At 36.0% G+C, this 21,849-nt stretch overlaps 1 protein-coding gene across 2 annotated transcripts in view; it reads right to left on the bottom strand.

Moving 5' to 3' along the window:
* The window catches only part of VIRMA (vir like m6A methyltransferase associated), a 59,932-nt gene that overhangs the window by 14,133 nt on the left and 23,950 nt on the right, over window positions 1–21,849 (bottom strand). For both annotated transcript variants that reach the window (XM_052651557.1, XM_052651558.1), the window contains exons 6-16: window positions 20,148–20,270; window positions 19,304–19,576; window positions 16,216–17,356; window positions 12,198–12,689; window positions 11,037–11,191; window positions 8,899–8,981; window positions 6,599–6,692; window positions 5,912–6,456; window positions 5,154–5,389; window positions 4,449–4,701; window positions 2,215–2,432 (exon numbers count right to left, since the gene is read on the bottom strand). In XM_052651557.1, the coding sequence (XP_052507517.1) occupies window positions 2,215–2,432; window positions 4,449–4,701; window positions 5,154–5,389; window positions 5,912–6,456; window positions 6,599–6,692; window positions 8,899–8,981; window positions 11,037–11,191; window positions 12,198–12,689; window positions 16,216–17,356; window positions 19,304–19,576; window positions 20,148–20,270 (3,613 nt within the window). The remainder of the gene's footprint in view (window positions 1–2,214; window positions 2,433–4,448; window positions 4,702–5,153; window positions 5,390–5,911; window positions 6,457–6,598; window positions 6,693–8,898; window positions 8,982–11,036; window positions 11,192–12,197; window positions 12,690–16,215; window positions 17,357–19,303; window positions 19,577–20,147; window positions 20,271–21,849) is intronic.

The raw sequence follows: 21,849 nt of genomic DNA, 5'->3' as shown, positions 1-21,849 counted from the left end.
TTTATTTACATGCTGATCATCTGTCTACTTCTAACAGAATGAAAGTATCAAGAAGACAGGGTTGTTGTTGTTTTTTATTAAATCTCCAGCACCTAGAGCAGTGTCTGGCCCAGACGAGGGCATTCAACAAATATCTGTGAACTAAAGGACTCTAACATTCCTTCCTAATGCCTACCATGAACCAGGTTTCTAGGTGCTGGAGGGAGTACAGTCAAGAAAACAGTCCCTGTCCTTGTGCAGATTATATTCTATTGAGGGAGACAACCAAATAAGCAGTAAGTCTATATGACATAATGTCAAAATATAAAGGGGTATAAGGAATGGGGACACACAGGATACGCATTTTAGGCAGGCATTTAGGCAGGAAATATATTGATACAGATACCTGAGTGAAGTAAAAAAATAAGTCCTAGAAGAAACTAGGGAAAAAGCATTTTAGGAAAGAAAAAAAAAAAAGGTCTAGAAATAGGAATGAGCCTGACAGGGAGCCAAAGAGAGGATAAAAGAGCTATGAGAAAAGTCAGAAAGATAAGCAAGAGTTGGACTGTATAAGAGCCCTAGAGATCAAGTTTGAATTTTATTTGCAGTTCAATGGAAAGCCAACAGAAGGATTTAAGCAAAATAATAATGACACATACCTTGTTTTAAGTTTAAAAAGATCAATCTGAGTGCTAAGAAAATATTTTTTATGGGGACAATGCTAGAAGTAAGAAGAGAAGACTGGAGGCTCTTGCAATGGGTCATATAGGCAAATACAGTCGAGGGCACACTAACGGTGAAGGTGGAGAAAGGCAATCAGATTCAGGATGTTCTGAAAACATAATGTGCTGGACTTCTTGACAGACTGGAGGCAGGGAGAAAGGAAAAGAGAAGCAGCAAGAATCTTTGCGTTTAACATTTACCAAGTTAAGCAAGACAGAAATGTGTCTGAGGCAAGAATATCAAGAGCTCTGCTTTGATTCAGCTTGGGTGCCCATTAGATGGCTAAGTAGAGACGTCAAATAGATACATAAGTTACATGGAGCTCAGCAGAAAGATCCAAGCTGAAGAAACAAAAAGAAATAGGTTACAATGACTTACATGAACCTAGCAGAGCCAACAACGTCACACAACATGCTGTGGAAACGGTATGCAAAGGGTATTTGTGACCTAACCCAGAACCAAGGAAAGCTTTTTTTAAAAATTAAGTTTAATTGGATATGTAGTATATGAGTTTTAAAGGATATACAGTAAATATCTGGGCAATAGGAAAAAAAGACATTTAAGAAATAAAATTTAAAGACTTCAGCAAAAGACTGGGAGGTGGCAGGGGGAGAAGCTAGATGTTCAGCAGGTACCATTAACTGAGAGAGAGTACAGGACAGGCTCAGCCGGGGGAAAGATGGGAAGCAGCACCAAGCACTCTACCTGAAACATATGTTTTCAACCAATGTTATAAGAACTGATGAGAGGCACACATAACATGTTGCCTAATCCTTTCGATCTCATAATCCTACATACTTCTATGAATTCCCAGGGAAACTATGTAGTAGCTATCTATCTCCCTAGTGAAGAAAAAGACGAGGGCATGGCTAGCAACGGGGAGCAGAAATTACACCGAGAGTCTGAGCAGCATGAGATTTACATAATTTCAAATCCATTGCAGATCAGCCACTCCTCTAGAGAATAAAAGACACAGAATCAGCACCTTCAGCTTCAGAGTCCAGAATACCACACTACCATCATCTTTGAAGAACCAGAGGTGTCTATGCCAACCAAACAAGTATCTTCGAGCACTGAATTAATGACCCCGGAATGATAAGATTTCCTTCTCAATTTACATTACCTAAAGATTTTATTACTAGTACACTTCATTGCTAATGAATCTTTTCCACAAATTCAAAATTTCTCTTCATGAAAGAAATCATGCCTTCCACCTTCTACAACATCTATGAATTAATTAATATGGGGGGATTAAAATACAAGAAAATAGTAAATTTTTACCACTTCCTGGTGGCTCAGTGGTTAAGAATCCACCTACCACCGCAGGAGACGCGGGGTCAATCCCTGGGTTGGGAAGATCTCCTGGAGAAGGAAATGGCAACCCATTCCAGTAATCTTGCCTAGGAAATCCCATGGACAGAGGAGCCTGGCGGGCTACAGTCCATGGGGCAGCAAAAGAGTCGGTCACAACTTAGCAATTAAGTAACAGAATTAAATTAGATAAAGCATTACCTTTTTAAATGAAATAATCCATAATCATGCTCTGCAAGAAACATCATTGTTCTGACACATGTCAGTAAACAGCTGTAACTGCTCTCAGAGTTAGCTACCACAGCCAGGAGACAGTCACAGATTGAGGCCATCAGTTCTTTGTTTGGTAGAGAATTGGAGAGTTGCTCCAGTTCAGAAACAGAACCTTCAGAAGAGTTTGGCAAAATTAGTGCAATGTCCTGTGAGGGAGGAGGGGAGTTGGGGAAAAAACAATTTTTTAAAATGATTGTCACTATCACTTCGAGCTTTTATTTCTGAAATACAGAGCAATTAATACTTAGTAGTTATCAAAATATTATAGTTATTATCCCACCCCAAACACAGATTGAAACACATTAAATACAAAGGAGTTGTTCTGCCCTGCTATAAAGGTTAATACAAGGACATGCACCTGAAGAATCTGCTTCACAGTGTTTTTACGTTGTAAGACTGACACCTAACCACTTGGCAACGGATCCTGACTCACAGTATTCTTACTTTAAAAGAACATCTCTTTGAAAAATTTTTCCTTCTGGCTTATACTAAGTGTAGTTTCTATCTTCAAATGGTTAGGTTAGTACTTTGGGTATGAAAATATTTTAAATTATTATATTATTTATTCATCTGAATATTTTTAAATTTATAAAGAAAGCATTCAGAGAAATAAATTTTAATAAATATATCCATACTTGAATTTAAAACATCACAAAAAGAAATGGATGGAGCAAAAAAAATTTAGGCATAATCTTCCAATATTTTCCCCTTGTTTTTATATACATCTTAAATTCAAGTTTTTCAATGTCAGCAAGTTTACCTAACAATAACTAAAAACCCACACTACTGTTTTTAAAGTAAAGCAGACTTTACAGAAACATTTTTAGGTATGTGTTATTGCCTTTAACCACTTCAACACACTGGAAACCACTATTCAACTTGGGTTAAAACTATAAAACAAAGCTTGAATAGAAAGGAAATACAACTTAGGTGAAGCCAGCCAAGAATGAAGTTAATGTGATCAGGGCAGCTAGGATGCTAAACTGTTACTCAGCACGATCATACAACTTAATATTAATTATAAAACAAATACCAGCTGATTGGACATTTTGAGGTATAAAGACTTAAAACAGCCTTTTTACCAGGTCCAAAACTATTTTCTACCAGATCTCCTTTTTGTGAAAACAAATCACACAAAAAATGTTCCTTCTTGACTTGAGTGTTAAATGTAACCAGATTGGATATTTTTTTTTTAGTTAGAAAAAGGTAATCTTCTAATACGTGTGTGCTTAGTCACTCAGTCACGTCTGACTCTTTGCAACCCCAAGGACTGTAGCCCACCAGACTCCTCTGTCCACGAGGATTCTCCAGGCAAGAATACTGGAGTGGGCTGCCATGCCCTCCTCCAAATCTTCTAATATGGGATCCTATTAAAAATACTCTGCCTGGAAAAATCACATTCGATTAATTAGATAGTAGGAGCATTTTGACAAGCTAAAATTCTATCAGGCATAGAAATCTACAGTGATCCCTGCAACAATGGGCTTTAAAAGCTAAAGCAATTCTCATTAACTCATGGTACTACAAACTGGAAGTCAATAACAGGAACAGCAGGAAGAAGTACTACTACTTTTAGTCAACATCTATAAGCACAGTAGCCTGAAACACACTAAAACTGTAGTAGCCTGTGATGCCTTCCAAAGTCGCAAAGACTTCCCTGGCTTCCCAGTGGTTAAGACTCTGCACTTTCCTGGCTGGAGAACTAAGATCCCCACATACCTTTACGCACAGCTAAAAAAAATTTTTTTAATTAAAAAAAAAAAAAAAGCCCAAACAAAAAAATATAGTATTAATTCAACCAATCACAAAACTACAATATTCAAGAATGAATTGGTACAGAATATAATTGGAAAGAAAATGAAACTACCAGATATAACCAACCCCAAAGAATACAACGGCACACAGAATAAATATCCAAAGACAGTATCTCATAAAGAAAATGAAAAAACCTCTTCAGAGAAACATGTGATGTACAAGGTCAAAGAAAGTTATGTAGCACCAAATCATTTTACTGTTGGTTCAGTGGTCAAATATCCCCCCAAACAATACTATGAATAATGAAACAGATGAGATCTTTTTGTTAGCAGCCAAGAATTACATCAGAATATGTTTTTAAATAATATGTACACACACAAAGAATTTATAAAAATAACTATAAATACCTGATCACAGAGAGACTGCAAAATGGATGTGATATATTCAACACACTGCTGACGAATAACACTGTCTCCAGGAGACCGCACCAAAACCAACAGATCCTGGAATATCTCTGCATATCTTTCATCACCTTTAATAGTTCCACTAATTAGATGCAAAATAGCTAATTTACAAGCTTTGTGTGAAGCCAGAGCATCAAGAAGAGCAAGCAACCTGGTGGTTTGGCTAGTATACTGTTTTTCTTTATCTTCTGAAGTGCTGAAATAAAATCAACACATTTAGTAAACAAAATTCTTGATTTTAAGGCACTACTTAGTCATTTGCTTTTTCAACACGTATCATACAAATCTTAAGTAAAAAATTTCATTCCTTGGGTATGACAACTCTGGAATTTTACAATTACTATAAAATTTTGTAAATTTGGGTTTTCAATAACATATTTTCTTAAATCAGAGTACTTCACAGTTCACTTTTCCAGCGCCCCAAAACTTGAAATACTTCAAGGTATCTTGCACATAAAATAATAGCTTTCTAATCAAAATTTACCTTTATATATTCACATATACACGTGTCTGTGTTATATTTTATATGTACACATATTATCTGCGCATTCTAAAGCCTGGTTTCCAAAGTCTAAGTTAATTTTTTTTTAAAGTATTTGTGTCAAAAATACCTTGAGGAAAAAAATTTTTAGTGCAAAATGAAAATACCTTTGCAAGTCTTCTACAATCAAATCCAACACAGTTCTCATAATCAGAAGTGCAGTTGGTGAGGCAAGGTCACACAATTGAACACAAATACGCCGTAACATATGTTGAATGGGCTGGCAGGTTGTGCCAGAGAAAGAGCGAACTATTTCTTGGAGCAACTTTGCTTGAACATGAAGGTGCATGCTCCACAACTTTCGGGTGTTGAGTGCCACTGATATATCATGTGGCTCAATTACCTGTTAAAAAAGTATAATGTGTGTGTACGTAGATTTTTTTTTTTAATATTTATTTACAATCACAAAAACTGTTCAGGAAGAACTATTATGAAAAGAACATTTTTACTGCATGCTTAAAACATTTAATTTTCTGTTGTACAATTAAACATTTGCTTGAATTCAACGCATCTAATAAAAAATCTTATTGTTCTCAGGTTAGCAGTCAGTAGAGCAGAGTCCATTGATGAAGCAACCTAGTTAATGGTGGGGGAAAAGGATTTAAAAACAACAAAAGTACAAGTATATGTAACAGCATAATAAAATTCACATTAACAAAAATTTATTTAGAATGTTACTCCCATGTTTCCTTAATGACCAACTTGCTTCAGTTTTGATCTCACCCTCATCCAGGTATTTTATGTCTTTCTTAGGGGAAGGAGATGAGGGGGTTTTGTTTTTGTTTTTTTTTTAAGAAAAACCACTGGTTTTTTAAAAAGTGTTATTGCCATCATTTATAAGATGCATGTTATATGGAAGTGATACCTGAGTTGTTTGCATGGGCAATGGTAGAGGCAGCAGCTCTGAAAGGAGTATGAGTCCAGAAAAAAATCCTTCAGGAACCTTCAATATCGAAGAAAGAACTTCTTTTAACATTAAAGACCAAGTATTGTTAGCTAGAGTCTCTTCTGAGATAGTGAGCTTTTCATTAACTCCTTGAGTAAAAGTCAGTAAGATATCAATGATATCATTCTGAATTTTCTGTTCATCACTATCCAAACGACCTGAGAGAGGGATAGAGCACAGGAGCATGTGTAAAGTCACAAGTGCTGAAGGAACACGCATGTCCTTAAACTCAAAGGATCCACCTCGCAGGAGTTCCGTTAACATAGTTTTAAGAAGAGTGAGTGTGCAGCGAGCCATCGAAATGGTAGTCACTCTGTGAAGGGTAGTCCCCATGTTGACATGGAGCCTCCATGGCTGAGTCAGAATACTGTTCAATTTTTGCAGCACCCGAATAAAGGTGTCCATTCCTTCAGCAGAAAAAAGCTGAATGACAGCAATATTCCATTTCAGGTCTTTCTGTTGACCTTTACATAAATAAGGGAGAAAAAAACAAAAAACTAATTATTTAAATATTAATCACTGGTTAAGATTTTTGAATATTTTATTTAATAAATGATATTTACACCAGGCTTAAAAAATCGTTTTTAACTATAGTAGCCACATTACCTTCAACAGGGGGTGGGGGACAGGCCACATTACAGAGAACACGCAAGGCAGTAGTAAGGCCAACTCCTTCTGGGGTCATCAAGTTATCAGTATTCTTCAAAAATAAAAACGAACAGAAACTTTAATTTCTTATTACCTATCAGACCCAGAGAAGGCATTGGTTAAAAACAGGAGTTTCAAGTTAAGTACTTACATCATTTTAAACTTCCTTAGTGCACTTAAAACATGAATAAAGCTAATTAAGTTTTACAGGTTATGCAATCTTTGGCATACGTTGTATCATATGTGACATTATGTTTATAAAATGAATAACTGACGACACAAGTATATTAAAAAGTACTGACTAAAACAAAGGCTACATACAGACAGGTATGAAACTCTCTGTGTTAAGAATTTAAAATAGCTCCTTTCTGGATACTCTTTCTATATATCCGTTTTTCCAAAAAGGAAGCAAGGATTCTGATTTTACAGAGCCCTGTGGGTACTAAAACCTCTTTAAAATTGATGAAGCATCAGGGAGTGGTTTAATACTACATAACATACATTTCAAAAAAAGCAAATACCACAGGAATCTAGTTATGATGGCCATTTGGGGCATGAAGAGAGAAAGAAGAAATACAGTTACCTATGTTCTTAGTACCTGCCCAGGCTATGTTTTCCTGGCAACAAACAGTTACACTTAAGCTGCTTTATTTTTGTAATTTTCAAAGAGCAGCATATAGATGGTTTAAAAAACTTGGAAGAAATACTACTTTAAAATGTCACCACTTCACCCTTTAACCTCAGAGGAGAAACCTAAAAATAAGAAAACCCTTTTCCTCATGTTTCCCACCCTTGTGGCTCAGCTGGTAAAGAATCCGCCTGCAATGCGGGAGACCTGGATTCGATCCCTGGGTTTGGAAGATCCCCTGGAGAAGGGAAAGGCTATCCACTCCAGTATCCTGGCCTGGAGAATTCCATGGACTGCATAGTCCATGAGGTTGCAAAGAGTCGAACACGACCGAGCAACTTTCACTTTCCCTTTCCCCACCTTGGGTTATCTTTCCCTCTAACTTCTTCCTTGCTGCCTTTCAGTTTTCCCACAAGTTAAGGCAGCAGGGAGTCACAGAGTGACGTTTCTGTCTTAGATCAGCTGCTTTTTAGCACACCTTAGAGAGTTATTTATAATAACCATACTTAACAGGACAAGGATTTACATAAAAATTAAAACATTTAATTACAACATGCAATTCAAATTTCTAGCACTGAACTTTTTACTGGTTAAATACTTTAATCCAAGTCCTCTGGTATTTTACTGGATACTTAATATATTCTTCTAACTATGCACACCCTAAATACCTGACCATCTAAATTTACAGGCTCCTAATGTACCTCTGCTAAATAAAAGACTCAATATAATGAAAAACTCTAGATCGTCTTTGAGGCATAAAATAAAGAACAGAAGAATATGATGGCATTATAGGAGGTAAAAGTACTCTTAGCGGGAGATGGAGGAAAAAGAGATAATTCAAGGTCCATTCTGCCCCTCTAGTTTAAAACTTCTTACGCATCATTTTAAAAGAAAAAAAGAAGGAAGAGCACCTTAAAAAAAAAGAGCACTTTTTTTTTTTAAGCACTTAAAAAGAAGAGCACTTTTAAAAGAAAGAAGAGCACCTTTAGTCCTTCATCCTATGACACATACTGGATCAACTAAGGAGCAAAGAAAGCTTTTTAAACTTCCCCAACTAACCATGTTTTGATTATAACAAATTTGCATTATGAATTACCTGATTTGTATATGAATTTTTCAACTGTAATATTATGAACTATATGATTTTTCAACTCTCATGAATTACTTCAATTGTAGATTGAAGTAATTTAACCATCCCAAATGAACAAACAGAACTAGTCCTCATTCCAATTATCTAGAATTAACTCTTACCAATTTTCACCTAAAAAGTTTGAGGGAAATTCTTTTTCAGAAAGTTTAACTAAAACAATTATATATCACATTATCACAGCATTTAACTTTAAAACATTTTTGTAAATGCCACCAGAATGGTAGGTGATATTATTCTTATTTGAGAAGAAAAAAAACAGGACAGAATCTGGCAATAGAAAGCAATATTGTTGTGGGCATCTGTGTTCATGTATACACACAATTACATATCCATCTATACCCACTACCAATCTATACCCACAGGACTAGTAGATCAATCAAGTATGCTTAAATACATTATCTATACAAGTGATTTAATACAACATTACTACATACTACCATACAATTCCATAAAATCAAGATACTTTTAAATTTTACTTACCTGTTTAACATATTCAATTAGGTTTGGGATGCAATTAATCTCAAATCTAAGGTTTTTCAGAGGTTCAAGCCACTTGCCAAGTTCTTAAAAATGAAAACAGTAATTTACAACATAATATTTTAAAATAAAAGCCTTACAAACAAGCCTTAATAACAAAGGAAGTGAAAGTATTCTTTTCCAGAAAAAAGCCACATTTTCAGATTGCAAAATCCATGTTCATTTCAATGGAGTAAATTTTATATAGGAATTATGCGTCTAAATTATTTAAACAAGCCTTAAAATGAAATGTAAATGTCGTACTATACTGGTTTAGAAATAAGAAGGTATCACTCTTAGTTATTTGGCTTCTAAAAACTTAAATGTTTATACGATTAAACGGAACTATCTAACTAAACTGAATTTTTCTACAACAATCAACTTACAACATTAAAACAATTATAAAATTAACTGCCGATAAACAAACAAAATTACATAGTGCTTATTCACCTAATACTACCACTGATTCCCACACCCCAAAACAGCATACACAAAGGTATTCATTTCTAACAGGACCCATGGAGGAACATTTGCTGAGGGCCCTCTCCCATGACACAAATTTTAAATTTTGTCAATTTCCTAATCTGCCTTTACAAAATTAAAAGTGATCACTCTCACCCCCAAAACAGTAACAGGAAACTTTGTTTGTGGAAGAAATACATGAAATACACCATTTACTGCAACTGAACTGCCTAGAAGCTATGCCATAAAAGTGAAGTCAAAAGTGTTAGTCACTCAATCATGTCTGACTCTTTGTGACCCCATGAGCTGTAGCCCATCAAGGCTCCTCTGTACGTGGAGTATTCCAGGCAAGAACACTGGAGTGAGTTGCCATTTCCTTCTCCAGGGGACCTTTCCGGCCCAGGGATAGAACCTATCACCAAAAATGTTTTTCTAACAGCGTTCTAATGTAATAATTTCTAGAGACTTTATAAGAAGAACTGACGGAAACTGCAAATAGGAGTCATCTCTCCTTGGTACTACACTCCTTTTTAGGATTACAGCAGTTTACATCCAAGTATTTTTCCTATACACTTTTAAATTACCTCTTTCATGTATATAGAATATATATTGCTCAAATGAAAGATAAAAGGAATAATAAATTTAAGTGTACTCATCACCCAGAATATGTACTAAAGCATTAATAATACCTTTGAAGATGCTACATACCCTCTTTTTGTAAGGGCATACTTTGAGGGGGGAAAAAAATCTATTTTCAATATGGAAAGCTGAGTTTAGTATCCAACTTTTACTGGCAACACTTTAATCTTATTAGGATTAATCCTAAACTTTAATCTTTTTAGGATTAAAAGGAAAAGAGGCCTGGGATTTCCCCAGCAGTCCAGGGGTTAACACTCCTCACTTCCACTGCAAAGGACACAGGTTCCATCCCTGGTCAGGGAACTAAGATCTAAGATCCCACATACTGTGCAGCACGGACAAAAGACAAAAAAGAGAAGTGGCCACATGCTATCATAACATTTACTTGTTAAATTTTCTATTTGGCTAGTTTGAAAACCAAGAACAAAAATAAAATAATAAAAAACTATAATTAAATACCTTGAACTTTTCAAGACTACCCACTACAATAAGGTTCATCTTATTATAAACCTTATTATAAACTTAATAAACTTCATTCAATATACACTTAGAAAATAATATTCTTTCATCATTTTTCACTTGAGAATAGCACACGTGTTAACCACAAATAGATTTCTAAGTAGTACTCAGAAAGAAGTACATATTCAAAGAAAACACACACACCTACAAACTGTACTTCTAAACTTCTGTACAAAACTGAACTTCTGAGTTCATCTTTAATTCTGTTTTGATCAGAACTTCAGCTACCCACAAATCTCCATGACTTTCCAGAAAAAGATATTTTCAACAACTTCCTAAAAAAATCTTTTTAAGAATACCATATAAAATACCTCCATAAAGGGTGCTTTAACTTATACAGAAAGTTAACACGGGGTGTTACTAGGTATATTATCAAACATGATAAAGCCCCTCGTCCCAAATGGCAAATATGAACTACAGATAGTCAAAGGCTTTTTTTCTTCCTGCATCATAAATGCTTAAAATAAGTTCAAGTGCCATACCTTGCAATTTAGCATTATTTTCATCTGCTTTACAAAGCTTCAAGAGAGATGCTGCATGCTGCTCCAACATCTGGACGTCGCTGGAAGACTGAACCACCACCAAGATAAGTATGCAAGCGTAATTATAAGCGACTGACTTCTTAGACTTGGAATCACTGAAACAAAAAAAGGTTTTAAAGGTTTTGGTATGCAAATAATTTTTAGGAACAATTTTTTAACTTTTTTTTTCACTTGGTTTTAAGAAGATCAAGGAATTTTACCATGAAACATTACCAACTTCCTGAAAACAGGAAATCACATTTTAGTTTAACCTCCAATTCACCTGAAACCACTACTTAAAAGTATATTAATAACAAAGCACATGCATCAAAATGGAATGTGGAATTCTCTTAAGAAATATGATCAGAACAATAAAATATGAATAAGTACACTTCATCAGCAATGAAAGATTAGGAAATACACTTCATTAATCTCCTTTAAAATGTTTTTTCACTCTGGATGTATAGGAAAAAGTGTGATGAATCAACCTACCACCGTGATTATTCAGACTTCCACTACAGAACTGTAAAGGTACAGCTAGGCACAGACGCACTCTTGTTCGCCTTTTACAGTCCTCCCAAGAGATCCGTCACTCAAGGGGTCATATCAAGACTCAGATGCAAAGGACACCACAGCTTTGTATAGCATGAACCAGGAGGAACGAGTTTCTCTTCTATAGACTAAAACCCTCTGCCCAACAGGGCAAGGTCTTCAAAAACCACTATCATTTTCAAACTCCCTCATCCAGTCAAAACACTTCTAAAGTCAGAGCATCATGAAGAGCTTAGCAGGTGAGGGCAGAGACACCAAGATAGTCCTCATGACTCTTAAGCTGTATGTATTATTTCTGTGTCTTACGACTCCCCTCCACAAAAATCAGCAGGAGTACTACGGCTGCAATCTTTGTTAACTCTGTAGGGAAACTGAAGCAGCTCCTATTTCATTTCTTTATATCCACATCTTAGAGAGTTCATCATTCTAATCCTTGATTTACAAGTTATAGGCTATGTCAAAAAATTATAGTTTTTATTGTCAAAACAACACATTCTTTCAAGAATCTACCCCACTAGTGATGTAGTTTTCCAATAAAACAGGAAATTTAAGGAGTAAGCATAAAATTACCCTAAGGCTTCTTTGGAATAGTACTCCATTAGTGTAATAAGACTTTGGAGATTTTTCTCAAGACTGAAAACATGGCCAACAGCTGATCTTCCCACAGGATTAAAAGTAATCAAGTAAAGGTTGTGCAGCGTTCCCAACAGATCTGAGTGGTCAGTTTCTTCACTGGCTGTACAATGCTGAAAATGGCTGAACAGTTCTGTAATACACTGCAATGTCTGTGTTGAGTCCTGTAGCCATAAGGCAAACGCATCATCAATAACACCATCGGACTGGAGACCATCTTCTTCATCTTGATCATAAAGATGACAAAGAGCTCGGATCAACAAATTTGTTGCTTCATATTCTGACATAAAAAAAAGAAGACCCTTTTGTGACTGTGCAAGAAACTTTAAAACATCTTTCGTGGCTTGCAGCACACCAGGATGCGCACTTGTCACTGGAATTGACAGGAGCAAAGTAACCAACTCCAGGAAGTGATGACTGTGAAGATACCTGCAGAAGAAGTAACAAGATATATGTTAAGTCAGCGCAAAACATTTCATTTACTCAGTTTTCATTAGACAGGTAGTGCTAAAAATTTTAATAGCAATAATCCTTATCCTCAGCAATATACCGCTTTATTTAAAAACATAATGTGAACAGCAAGTCTTCTCTCCACAGGACCAAATGAAAGTGAAAGTTCTATAAGGCTTTTTCCTAGCATTCAAAAGATGTTTAATTAGTAACTGTTGACAAATTTTCTCTTTCCAGAATCAACCTTGACTTTAAATTCTGGGCCTTCTTTCCAGGCCACTTATGAAATGGCTCCTTCCTTTTTAACTATGGTCCTACTCAACTCATAGCATATCAGTATATCTGAATTCATGCATCTAGGAAGAATACAGTGCATATACTATAAAAAGCATTTGGTATATTCAGATTTACTACAGGTAGTATATCTGAACTGGTACTTCTAGGAAGAAAAAAAGGTCAAATTATCAATCTTCAGTACTTAATATAACAGTACTCTTTTATTACGTCCAAGAACCAGTTTTTAGTACACACAGTTTTAGTAGGTAAGGTACGAATTTACCTAAAACCCCTAATAGACACAACTGCTACTGACACAGAGTATTTTCATTGTCTTAATAATACTCTGTGTCCATCTATGCATCCCCCAACTAGCTCCTAATTCCTGGCAATCACTGATCTTTTTACTGTCTCCATAGTTTTGCCTTTTCCAGAATGTCACATAGTTGTAATCAAAAAGCATAAAATTGCCTTTTCAATCATATTTCTGCTTAAACTCAGGCTTCTATATCATGAGGAAAACACCTGCAGTAAATGCTTACCACAAAGGTAAACACTTCTACGCTCTTAAGAGCATCCTTAATCACCTTACGGAATGTTCAGAAAATAGTTAACATGGCAGGCCTCAGAATGCTTATTCTTAGAAAGGCTGGTCCTTGGCTGGCCTCTAGGGACTTGGATTTTGGGATAGTTTCCACCCACCAACTGATAAGAATACTCACTGCAAATAAACTGTTTATGCAAATAATATGGTTCATTCTGAATACCTGCTTTCTCTCTGGCGGTCTGAAATTCTGGGACATGCAAGATACTGGGTGCCTACATGGCTATCCCCCAATAGGAAGCTTGGATGCTGAGATTCTAATGAACTTCCTCAGTATGCAACATTTCACACATGTCACAATTTGTTGTCAGGGGACTTAAGGGGATCCTTTGTGCCTAAACTAGGAAAGGACTCTGGAAGCTTATGACTCATTTTCCCAGGCTTTGTCCCATGTATCTCTTCCCTTTGGGGATTGTGTTTTGTATCATTTTGATGTAATAAATCCTGATTGAGATTACAACACTGAGTCCTATGAGTCCAGCTAGTCAATCTGGGGGTTACCTTGAAGACCCCAACATGGGACATTAGAGCCTTGCCATCACTTCAAACTAACCCTTCCAAAATGTAATTATTTCTCTTTTCAAAGTTCACTCTCCCTCCTAATTTATCTATTTCTGTCCATAAAATCACAGTTCCAGTAGTTACCCTAGTTAGAAACCTCAAAGCATTTTAGCTCCTTCTTACTTTCTCTTATCAGGTCCAGCTGCCAAGTACAACTAATGCTCCACCACAAACTCTCAATACTGGCACAGTATTCATCTTCCCATTGTCTGTAAATGCCACTATACTAGGCCCAGTATTCAGCACAATACTCACACCCTGGAATCTTCAGACAGGCTTGTCTACCTAACATCAATTTCTTTTTCATGGCCATACATCTCGTAACTATAATATAATCTTAGAACACTACTTCGATCATATCAGATCTGCTACTCTAAAATATTCAAGATCTTCCACATTCTAAAAACGAAATCCCCAGGAATTCCCTGACCATGCTTTCACTGTCAGGGGCCTGGATTCAACCCCTGATCAGGGACCTAAAATCCCATGCACCAAGCAGCACAGCCAAAAAAAAAAAAAAAAAAAAATCCAAATTCCTTAGCCCAGCATTCAAAACCCTTTATCTCCTAAAATCTGACACCCAAATGTACGATCTCCAATTATGGGAGAACAAAAACCGACAATACTTTATAGGCCATTAATTACTGGTTTCCCCTCAACAACTATTTGGGAGCATCATCTCTTTTCTCATACTCAGTCACCCTCAGGGCCTTACTTTAAGTCTTAATTTACCAAAAACATGACCAGTGAGAAGCACCTGTCTCCTCTACTGTCTCCATACTACAAAGATAACTGTATTTGTATACTCAAACGTTTCCGTTCTCTTGTTCAAAGCGAAACTGCTACACTTGTACTCTTGGCCTCATCTCCTACTAGACCTTGCTCTAGCAATTATCATCTTAAACTCCTGTATGAATTCAAGCTAAGGCAAATATGAGTTTCAGCTAAAAACAGGAATGGATAGGCACAGATTTTAGAATGGACAGTATTGATTTTTTGTTAATACATTATGCTCCAAAGCCAGGCAAAAAAAATCACTGAAATAAGGAATAAAATAATAAAACTGCAATTTTTATATTTGTTAAAAAATTATTTAGAGGCAAAATGCCAAAAAAAAGAAACTCTCAAAAATTAAAGCAAATTTAAAAATCTGTGAGTACCTAAAAACGGCAAAACTGTATCAGTAGATAACTAGAGGGTTAGAAGGGAGAAACAAGTGACAACTGAACCTTTAATATATCTTAACAAGGACTGTAAAATTAACTTAGTAAAGTATCAACTTCACTTACAATGTTTTAGAATCATAAGGTACAAAGAGGCTTACACAGAAAAGCTCTCTCCTTCCTATGCCATACTCTTTGCTTCACATTCCCAGAATGAACCTGGTAATTTCTCCTTTATTCTTGCTCACAGATATGCTAATATAAGCACTATGGTTGGTTATTACTTATATCTTTAACTTAAGTTGCTATTACTACTTTTAAGTATTAACAAAATATAGCTCACATACAGTAACACTCTTCTATGACCTATCTTGAAATATCAAGGCATCCTTACCAAGACACACATTACCTACAGACAAATTTAAAACAAACAAACAAACAAGGGGCTTCCTTGGTGGCTCAGTGGTAACGAATCCACCTGCCAATGCAGGAGACACTTCAATCCCTGGTCCAGGAAGATCCCACATGCCACACAGCAACTAAGCCTGTGTACCACAACTATTAAGCCTGTGCTTTGGAGCCCAGGAACTGCAACTACCAAACCCACAAACTGAACTACTGAAGTTCATGTGCCCTAGAGCTTGTGCTCCGCAATAAGAGAATCCACTGCAATGAAAAGCCCTCACACTGCAATGAAGAGTAGCCTCCATTCGTCCCCAGCTAGAGAAAAGCCCGCACAGCAACTAAGACCCAGCATGGCCAAAATGTAAGTAAATAATAAACAAAATTATAAAATAAAAACAGTAAAACAAAGCTTTGCAGCTTAAAAAAAAAAGGCAACCACATGAAACTGCCTCTAATAATTGGTGAAACATACTTTCCAAAGCCAAAAATGTCTCACCTAAAGAGAACAGGGTATGGATCATCCCTCTCTGGTGGACCAGTAATACGTGCCATTGTTGGGAAAGACTTAACAGGAGGTTGGATCATTGTATGAGGTGCAGTTTCCATTAAATGAAAAACTTCCTCTAAGAGGTTAATCAGCTTTTCTATTTCTCCTTCACTTATATTTGAGGATTCCAGAAGATCCATATCCATAGACGCCTCTACCTCGTTTTCATATTCTGGGTTTGCTCTCTCAACTCCAGCATCTGTATCATGATCAGGTTCACCGTGGTTAGGAACAGAAGAAGTCTTCTCTGCTAAATGGTCACCAAGTCTTTTAATCTCTGACAAAATTTCATAGAAATGGCATTTCTGAAGAATAGCTGAACCAGCAGTGACAACCCTCACAGTCTGATCTAAAAGTATGAGCTCCAGAAGTTTCTGATAGCCGCTTTTTTCACTCTGCCTACTTCTCAAAAAAGCTTCCATTCCTTCTGTCATACTAATGACACTGTCCAAAGCTTTAAATGCATTTAATTTAAGGGAAGATGAGACATGATCAGCAAACAGGAGCTCAAATAAGCCACTGATCACTCCTGCTTGTAGCAGTCCCGTGACTCCTTGGGTCCCACATTCTGCTAGTGAGGACACTAATTTGGTCCCAGCTTTGAGCTGTCGGACATTTAAGGCAATGGGTTGGCGAAGGGCTACTTGTAAATTTAAAGCTTGCATGGTCCAGTCTATCAACTGGCCAAGGGCATCTTGTTTTGTGTTTTTCAACTGCAAATAACTTAGTCCTTTTATTATTAAACTTGGAATTTCTTCTAAAGCTGTTACCCATTTTGCACCTCTATCTTCTTGATACAAATCCAACAGTTCAGTTAACTTCACTGAGGCTTCTACTGCCCCTGAGTTTTCTTTATCTGGACCTTGATCCTTCATCCTACTGATTTCGATTTCAAAGGTAGTCTTGTACGGACAGCTGAAGTGTAAGAGTGGTACCAGCTCCCTATCATATGGGTCATATGTCATAGGAGGGACTGAAGCTAAGTCTTCAGCAGTGTATTCGACATCGAAGTTTGGATACTTGAATGTTTCACGTTCCAAGTCAGCAATTCCATCTTCATCACTGGAAATCTGCTCATAACCATCATCCCCTGAAAATCAGTTTAAATAATACTTAGTTGTTACATCATTGTTGTTTAGTACAAAACAATCTGGTTAGTCAAAATAAATTATTTAGTAACATAGCAAAAAAATGAAAAGTAATGATTCTATCAACAATATTAACTTCTGCCTCAATATCTTATCAACACTTATTACCATTTTATAACTCCTAATAGAACAATTACAGAGAAACTTCATAAGCAAAGTCTTCTATTATATCTGTTCAGCTTTACAATAACTCTGCTATAAATCTTTTCCTCATAGAACTAAAATTAGAAATGTCTCAAAAAAATAAAAAAGAACCAAAAATACCTCTCAGGAGGGAAGAAATTAAGCTTGCCTTGTGAGAGAGTATTTTTAAGACGGAAAAAATGAATTGATGGGCCAAAATTATTAAATTAACTAAGACTTAATACCGTAATTACCAAGTTACACCAAATTTTGTCAGGAAAAGCATTCTAGAATTTCATATTCCTTCACTTCTACTCCTCTGTGTTTACCTGTTACCCAGTTCCCAGTTCTGTATCATGTTTTTACGGAAAATGTTTATAAAAGTACCCATCTTTGCCAAAACAGAGTTTTCATATCATGACACGTGCAGCTTTTCTCTCTATTCAGTAATAGAAGACTAGAGACAGAAAATCTGTTAGTTTTAAACACGATTGTTACCTGGCTGTGGTAAAACAGAAATGAGTAACAACAGCCTAAGAAAGAAAAGGAAATGTTTCCACGGTACTCCTCCAGTAACAGCCCTCTATGGACATTCTTAAGCTCTAAACAACTTAGCCACAGCAATACACTCATATTTGAAAAGAAAGGGCCTAAAACCCGAGGACGGGGGAGGCTGGTGGGCTGCCGTCTATGGGGTCGCATAGAGTCGGACACAACTGAAGTGACTTAGCAGCAGCAGCAAAGAGACTTGATTCGAGACTAACCCCCAGATGTCTTTTGGTAAAAATCAAATTAACCAGCCTCATTCTCTTATCCTCTCTAAAAATGTCCTCTGATTAACAAAGCCTGCCTGAAATCTAACTACTACCAAATGCAGTAAATCTAAAATTTATTAGATTTATTGGTATCCTAGAAATGGGGTCGGTTAAAAGAGTTATCACTCAATAACTCAATTACTTGTATTTTGTAAAAGGGCCCCTATAATACTGAAATGGTTCTCATTCTCATGTAGAATGACTCTCCTCTTTAATATCTTATAGAACAAAGCAGATGATGTCATTTTACATAAATACTTTAACATTACACTCCATTTACTCGACAAATTAAGAGTTAATTAGCTTGAATAGCTCTTTTCGCTTTCAAAGGAAAAATAAGACCTAACTAAAAGGCTGCATCAGGCTGCCTTATGTCCTTCTGTAATTAAGATTTTTTTCTCCTTGTGAATGTCTAATAATAATTAGATATTATTATTCAGCCAAAATATTGAGGTGACAGAAATCTTTGGGGATTCTAGGCAGCTTAAAACACCACTCCTCTGAAGACAGATCACCAAATCCCTAATCACCATGTATTTGCTGCATATCCTTGCTTCCCTGGGAAAAGCCAATGGTATCAAGGGGAAGCTGATACCACAGCAAGGCAAACAGAATCTCTCTCCCGGAAAACTGGAAACGGATCTGAGACACAGTCAGGCAGTTTAAATTGGTTGGTTAAAGAGAAGATATTAAAGATGTGGGGTAACTAGAGACGTAATAGTTAGTTAAAAAAAAAACAAACACCTAAATTCATTTTTCTAACTAAATAACAGATAAACAAAGCAAAGCAAAGATGGAAATCCTCAAGTCTAGTCAAGTCTCAAGGCCCAGCTGACTCTTGGGTTTCTTGAAAGCCACTTATGTCAGCTATAAATTTTTCTGCATTGCTAAAAGCTACATCAAGCTAGTTTCCAGCACTTAAAAGCAAGAAGTCCTAGCTAATTCACCCACCTTCACCTTCTTCATCTTCTTCACCTTCTTCCTCTTCATCCTCCTCTTCCTCCTCAGGGATACTATCTACTGTATGGCGATCATCTTCATCCTCATCCTCTTCTTCCTCTACATCCACATCATCTTCATCATCTTCTCCTTCTTCTTGCTGTTCCTCTTCTACCTCTCCTTCATCAGAATATTGACTTTCCTGGGGAACAGAATTCCGATCAGGAGAAATGGGTTCAAAGTAATCTTCTCTATGAGGAGCATCCTCTTCCTTGTCACCAGACACTGAAAAATTGATATTTAAGGCACAGATTATTTTAACTATTTAAATAATAAGAGGCAGAAGGACTGGATATTGTAACTATTTAATGATGATATTTTGGATGATTTAGCTCATAAACACACTTTAAAAAAAAGTGGTAGAATTACTTGCTCTTAAAAAATATTAAGAGTAAACACTGCACAATTTTCTAGAGTGGGAACTAACAAAGTATGCTATTTTATGTTTTTACACAATAATCCTCTTTTTTAGCTATTAAGTAACTACAGATTTTTATCTCTTCCAATACATACAGGTTATTTTCACTGGTGCTTCTCTATACTATCGTTATAGTACAGTAACATTTTATTTTCAAAGCAATGTTGCTTCAGTTTCAAATGAATTAACTGATTTCTTTTTTAAACAAAAACACTTGCCAACAACAATAACAATAAAAAAAAACACAGGAAAACACTGCTCAGAATGGGGGTGGGGGACATTCATCAAGATTTGATTACCAGCATCTATTTTTTTTCTCTAATAAAAAAGTACTATTATATTAACATTAATCAAGAGAGGAAAATATATTATTTCTACCTGGCAATGGCATGGGATCATCTTCGTCATCATCAGGGGGCGGGGGTCCTGGTGGAGTTCTTGGTCCCCTTGGCTGTGGTCTTGGAGGGCTTCCATTAAATTGATCTTCTTTCTCTCCATCAGCTGATTTTATTAGAAAAAGAAAAAGAACTTTAAAATTATTAAAGTTAGTAATATAAATACATGACAAAATTGCCATTGATCATTTGTGTTTTCATCCTCAGAATTTATTAACTTTTTTGTTCCTGATGTCTAACAGAAATTTTGCTAATCAGTTTATTTCGGGAAAGTTAAAATTTCTGACATCCCATATACCAAAATGTAATGTACGGAACTCTTAGGAATTATCCCAGAGAAATGGAGACTTATTTTCTTGCAGGAAGATGTACACAAATGCTCATAAATAACTTTATGTGCTAAAGTCAAAAACTAGAAACTTACCTAAATGTCCTTCAATCACTGAACAGTTAAATAATACATCCATACTATTTATTACTACTCAGCAACAATAAAGAATGATCTGATACACAAAGTAGATAAATTTCAAAGAAATTACAGTGAATGAAAAAAGCCAATCTTAAAAAGATCCCAACTTCATGATTCCATTTTGTAACATTTATGAAATAATACAATTACAGAGACAGAGAATAATGATTGCCAAAAATAGGTATAGGTGGGATGAGTATGGCTAGAAAGGGGTAACACCAGGGAATACTGTGATAGTACAGTCAAGTATCTTAATTGCAATGATGGGTATGCAAAAGTATACATGACATAAAATTACACACAGCTACACATATATACACACACACATGCACAAGTACATGTACAAACTGGTGAATGTGAACAAGCTCTGCAGACTGTAACAATGCCAATATTGTCTTGGTATTGTACTAGAGTTGTCAAAGATGTTAACTAGGGGAATCTGGGAGGAGTGCACAGGACTTCCCTACACATTTCTTTGCAGCCTTCTATAAATCTGTAACTATTTCAAAACAAAAAGTTAAAAACATGCACACATATATAAATGCAATATATGAGCTCAGGTGTCCATTTTAAAGCTAGTAAGAGTGAAGTGAGTCAGAGAGAGAAAGACAAATGTCGTATGATATTGCTTGTGTGTGGGATCTAAAAAAAATTACACAAATGAACTTATTTATAAAACAGAAACAGTTACATATGTAGAAAACAAACTAATGGCTACTGGAGGAAATGGCTTATGGCTACTGGAGGGAATGGAGCGGGGATAAACTGGGAGACTGGGATTGACACATACACACTAGTAAATATAAAACAAGTAACTAGTAAGGGCCTATCACAGCACAGGGAACTCTACTCAGTTCTCTGTATCAGCCTATATGGGAGAAGAATATAAAAAAGAGTGGAAACACGTATATATCTGGAACTAACACAACACTGTAAACAGAAATTATACTCCAGTAAAATTTTCTTTAAAAGTCAGTAAATTTTTTTCCACTTCTCTTTATTCGATGTACAGCTGATTAACAATGCCATGTTAATTTTGCCGTACAGCAAAGTGACTCAGTTATACACATTCTTTTTTATATTCTTTCCCATTACGGTTTATCTCATATTGAATTTAATTCCTTGTGCTATACAGCAGAACCTTATTGTTTATCCATTCTATATGTAATAGTTTGTATCTACCCCTAAACTCTCACTCCATTCCTCCCCAAACCTG

Source organism: Budorcas taxicolor, chromosome 14 (assembly GCF_023091745.1).
Source record: "Budorcas taxicolor isolate Tak-1 chromosome 14, Takin1.1, whole genome shotgun sequence".
NCBI classification, from domain to species: domain Eukaryota; kingdom Metazoa; phylum Chordata; class Mammalia; order Artiodactyla; family Bovidae; genus Budorcas; species Budorcas taxicolor.
This window is presented reverse-complemented; position numbering and strand designations above follow the sequence as displayed.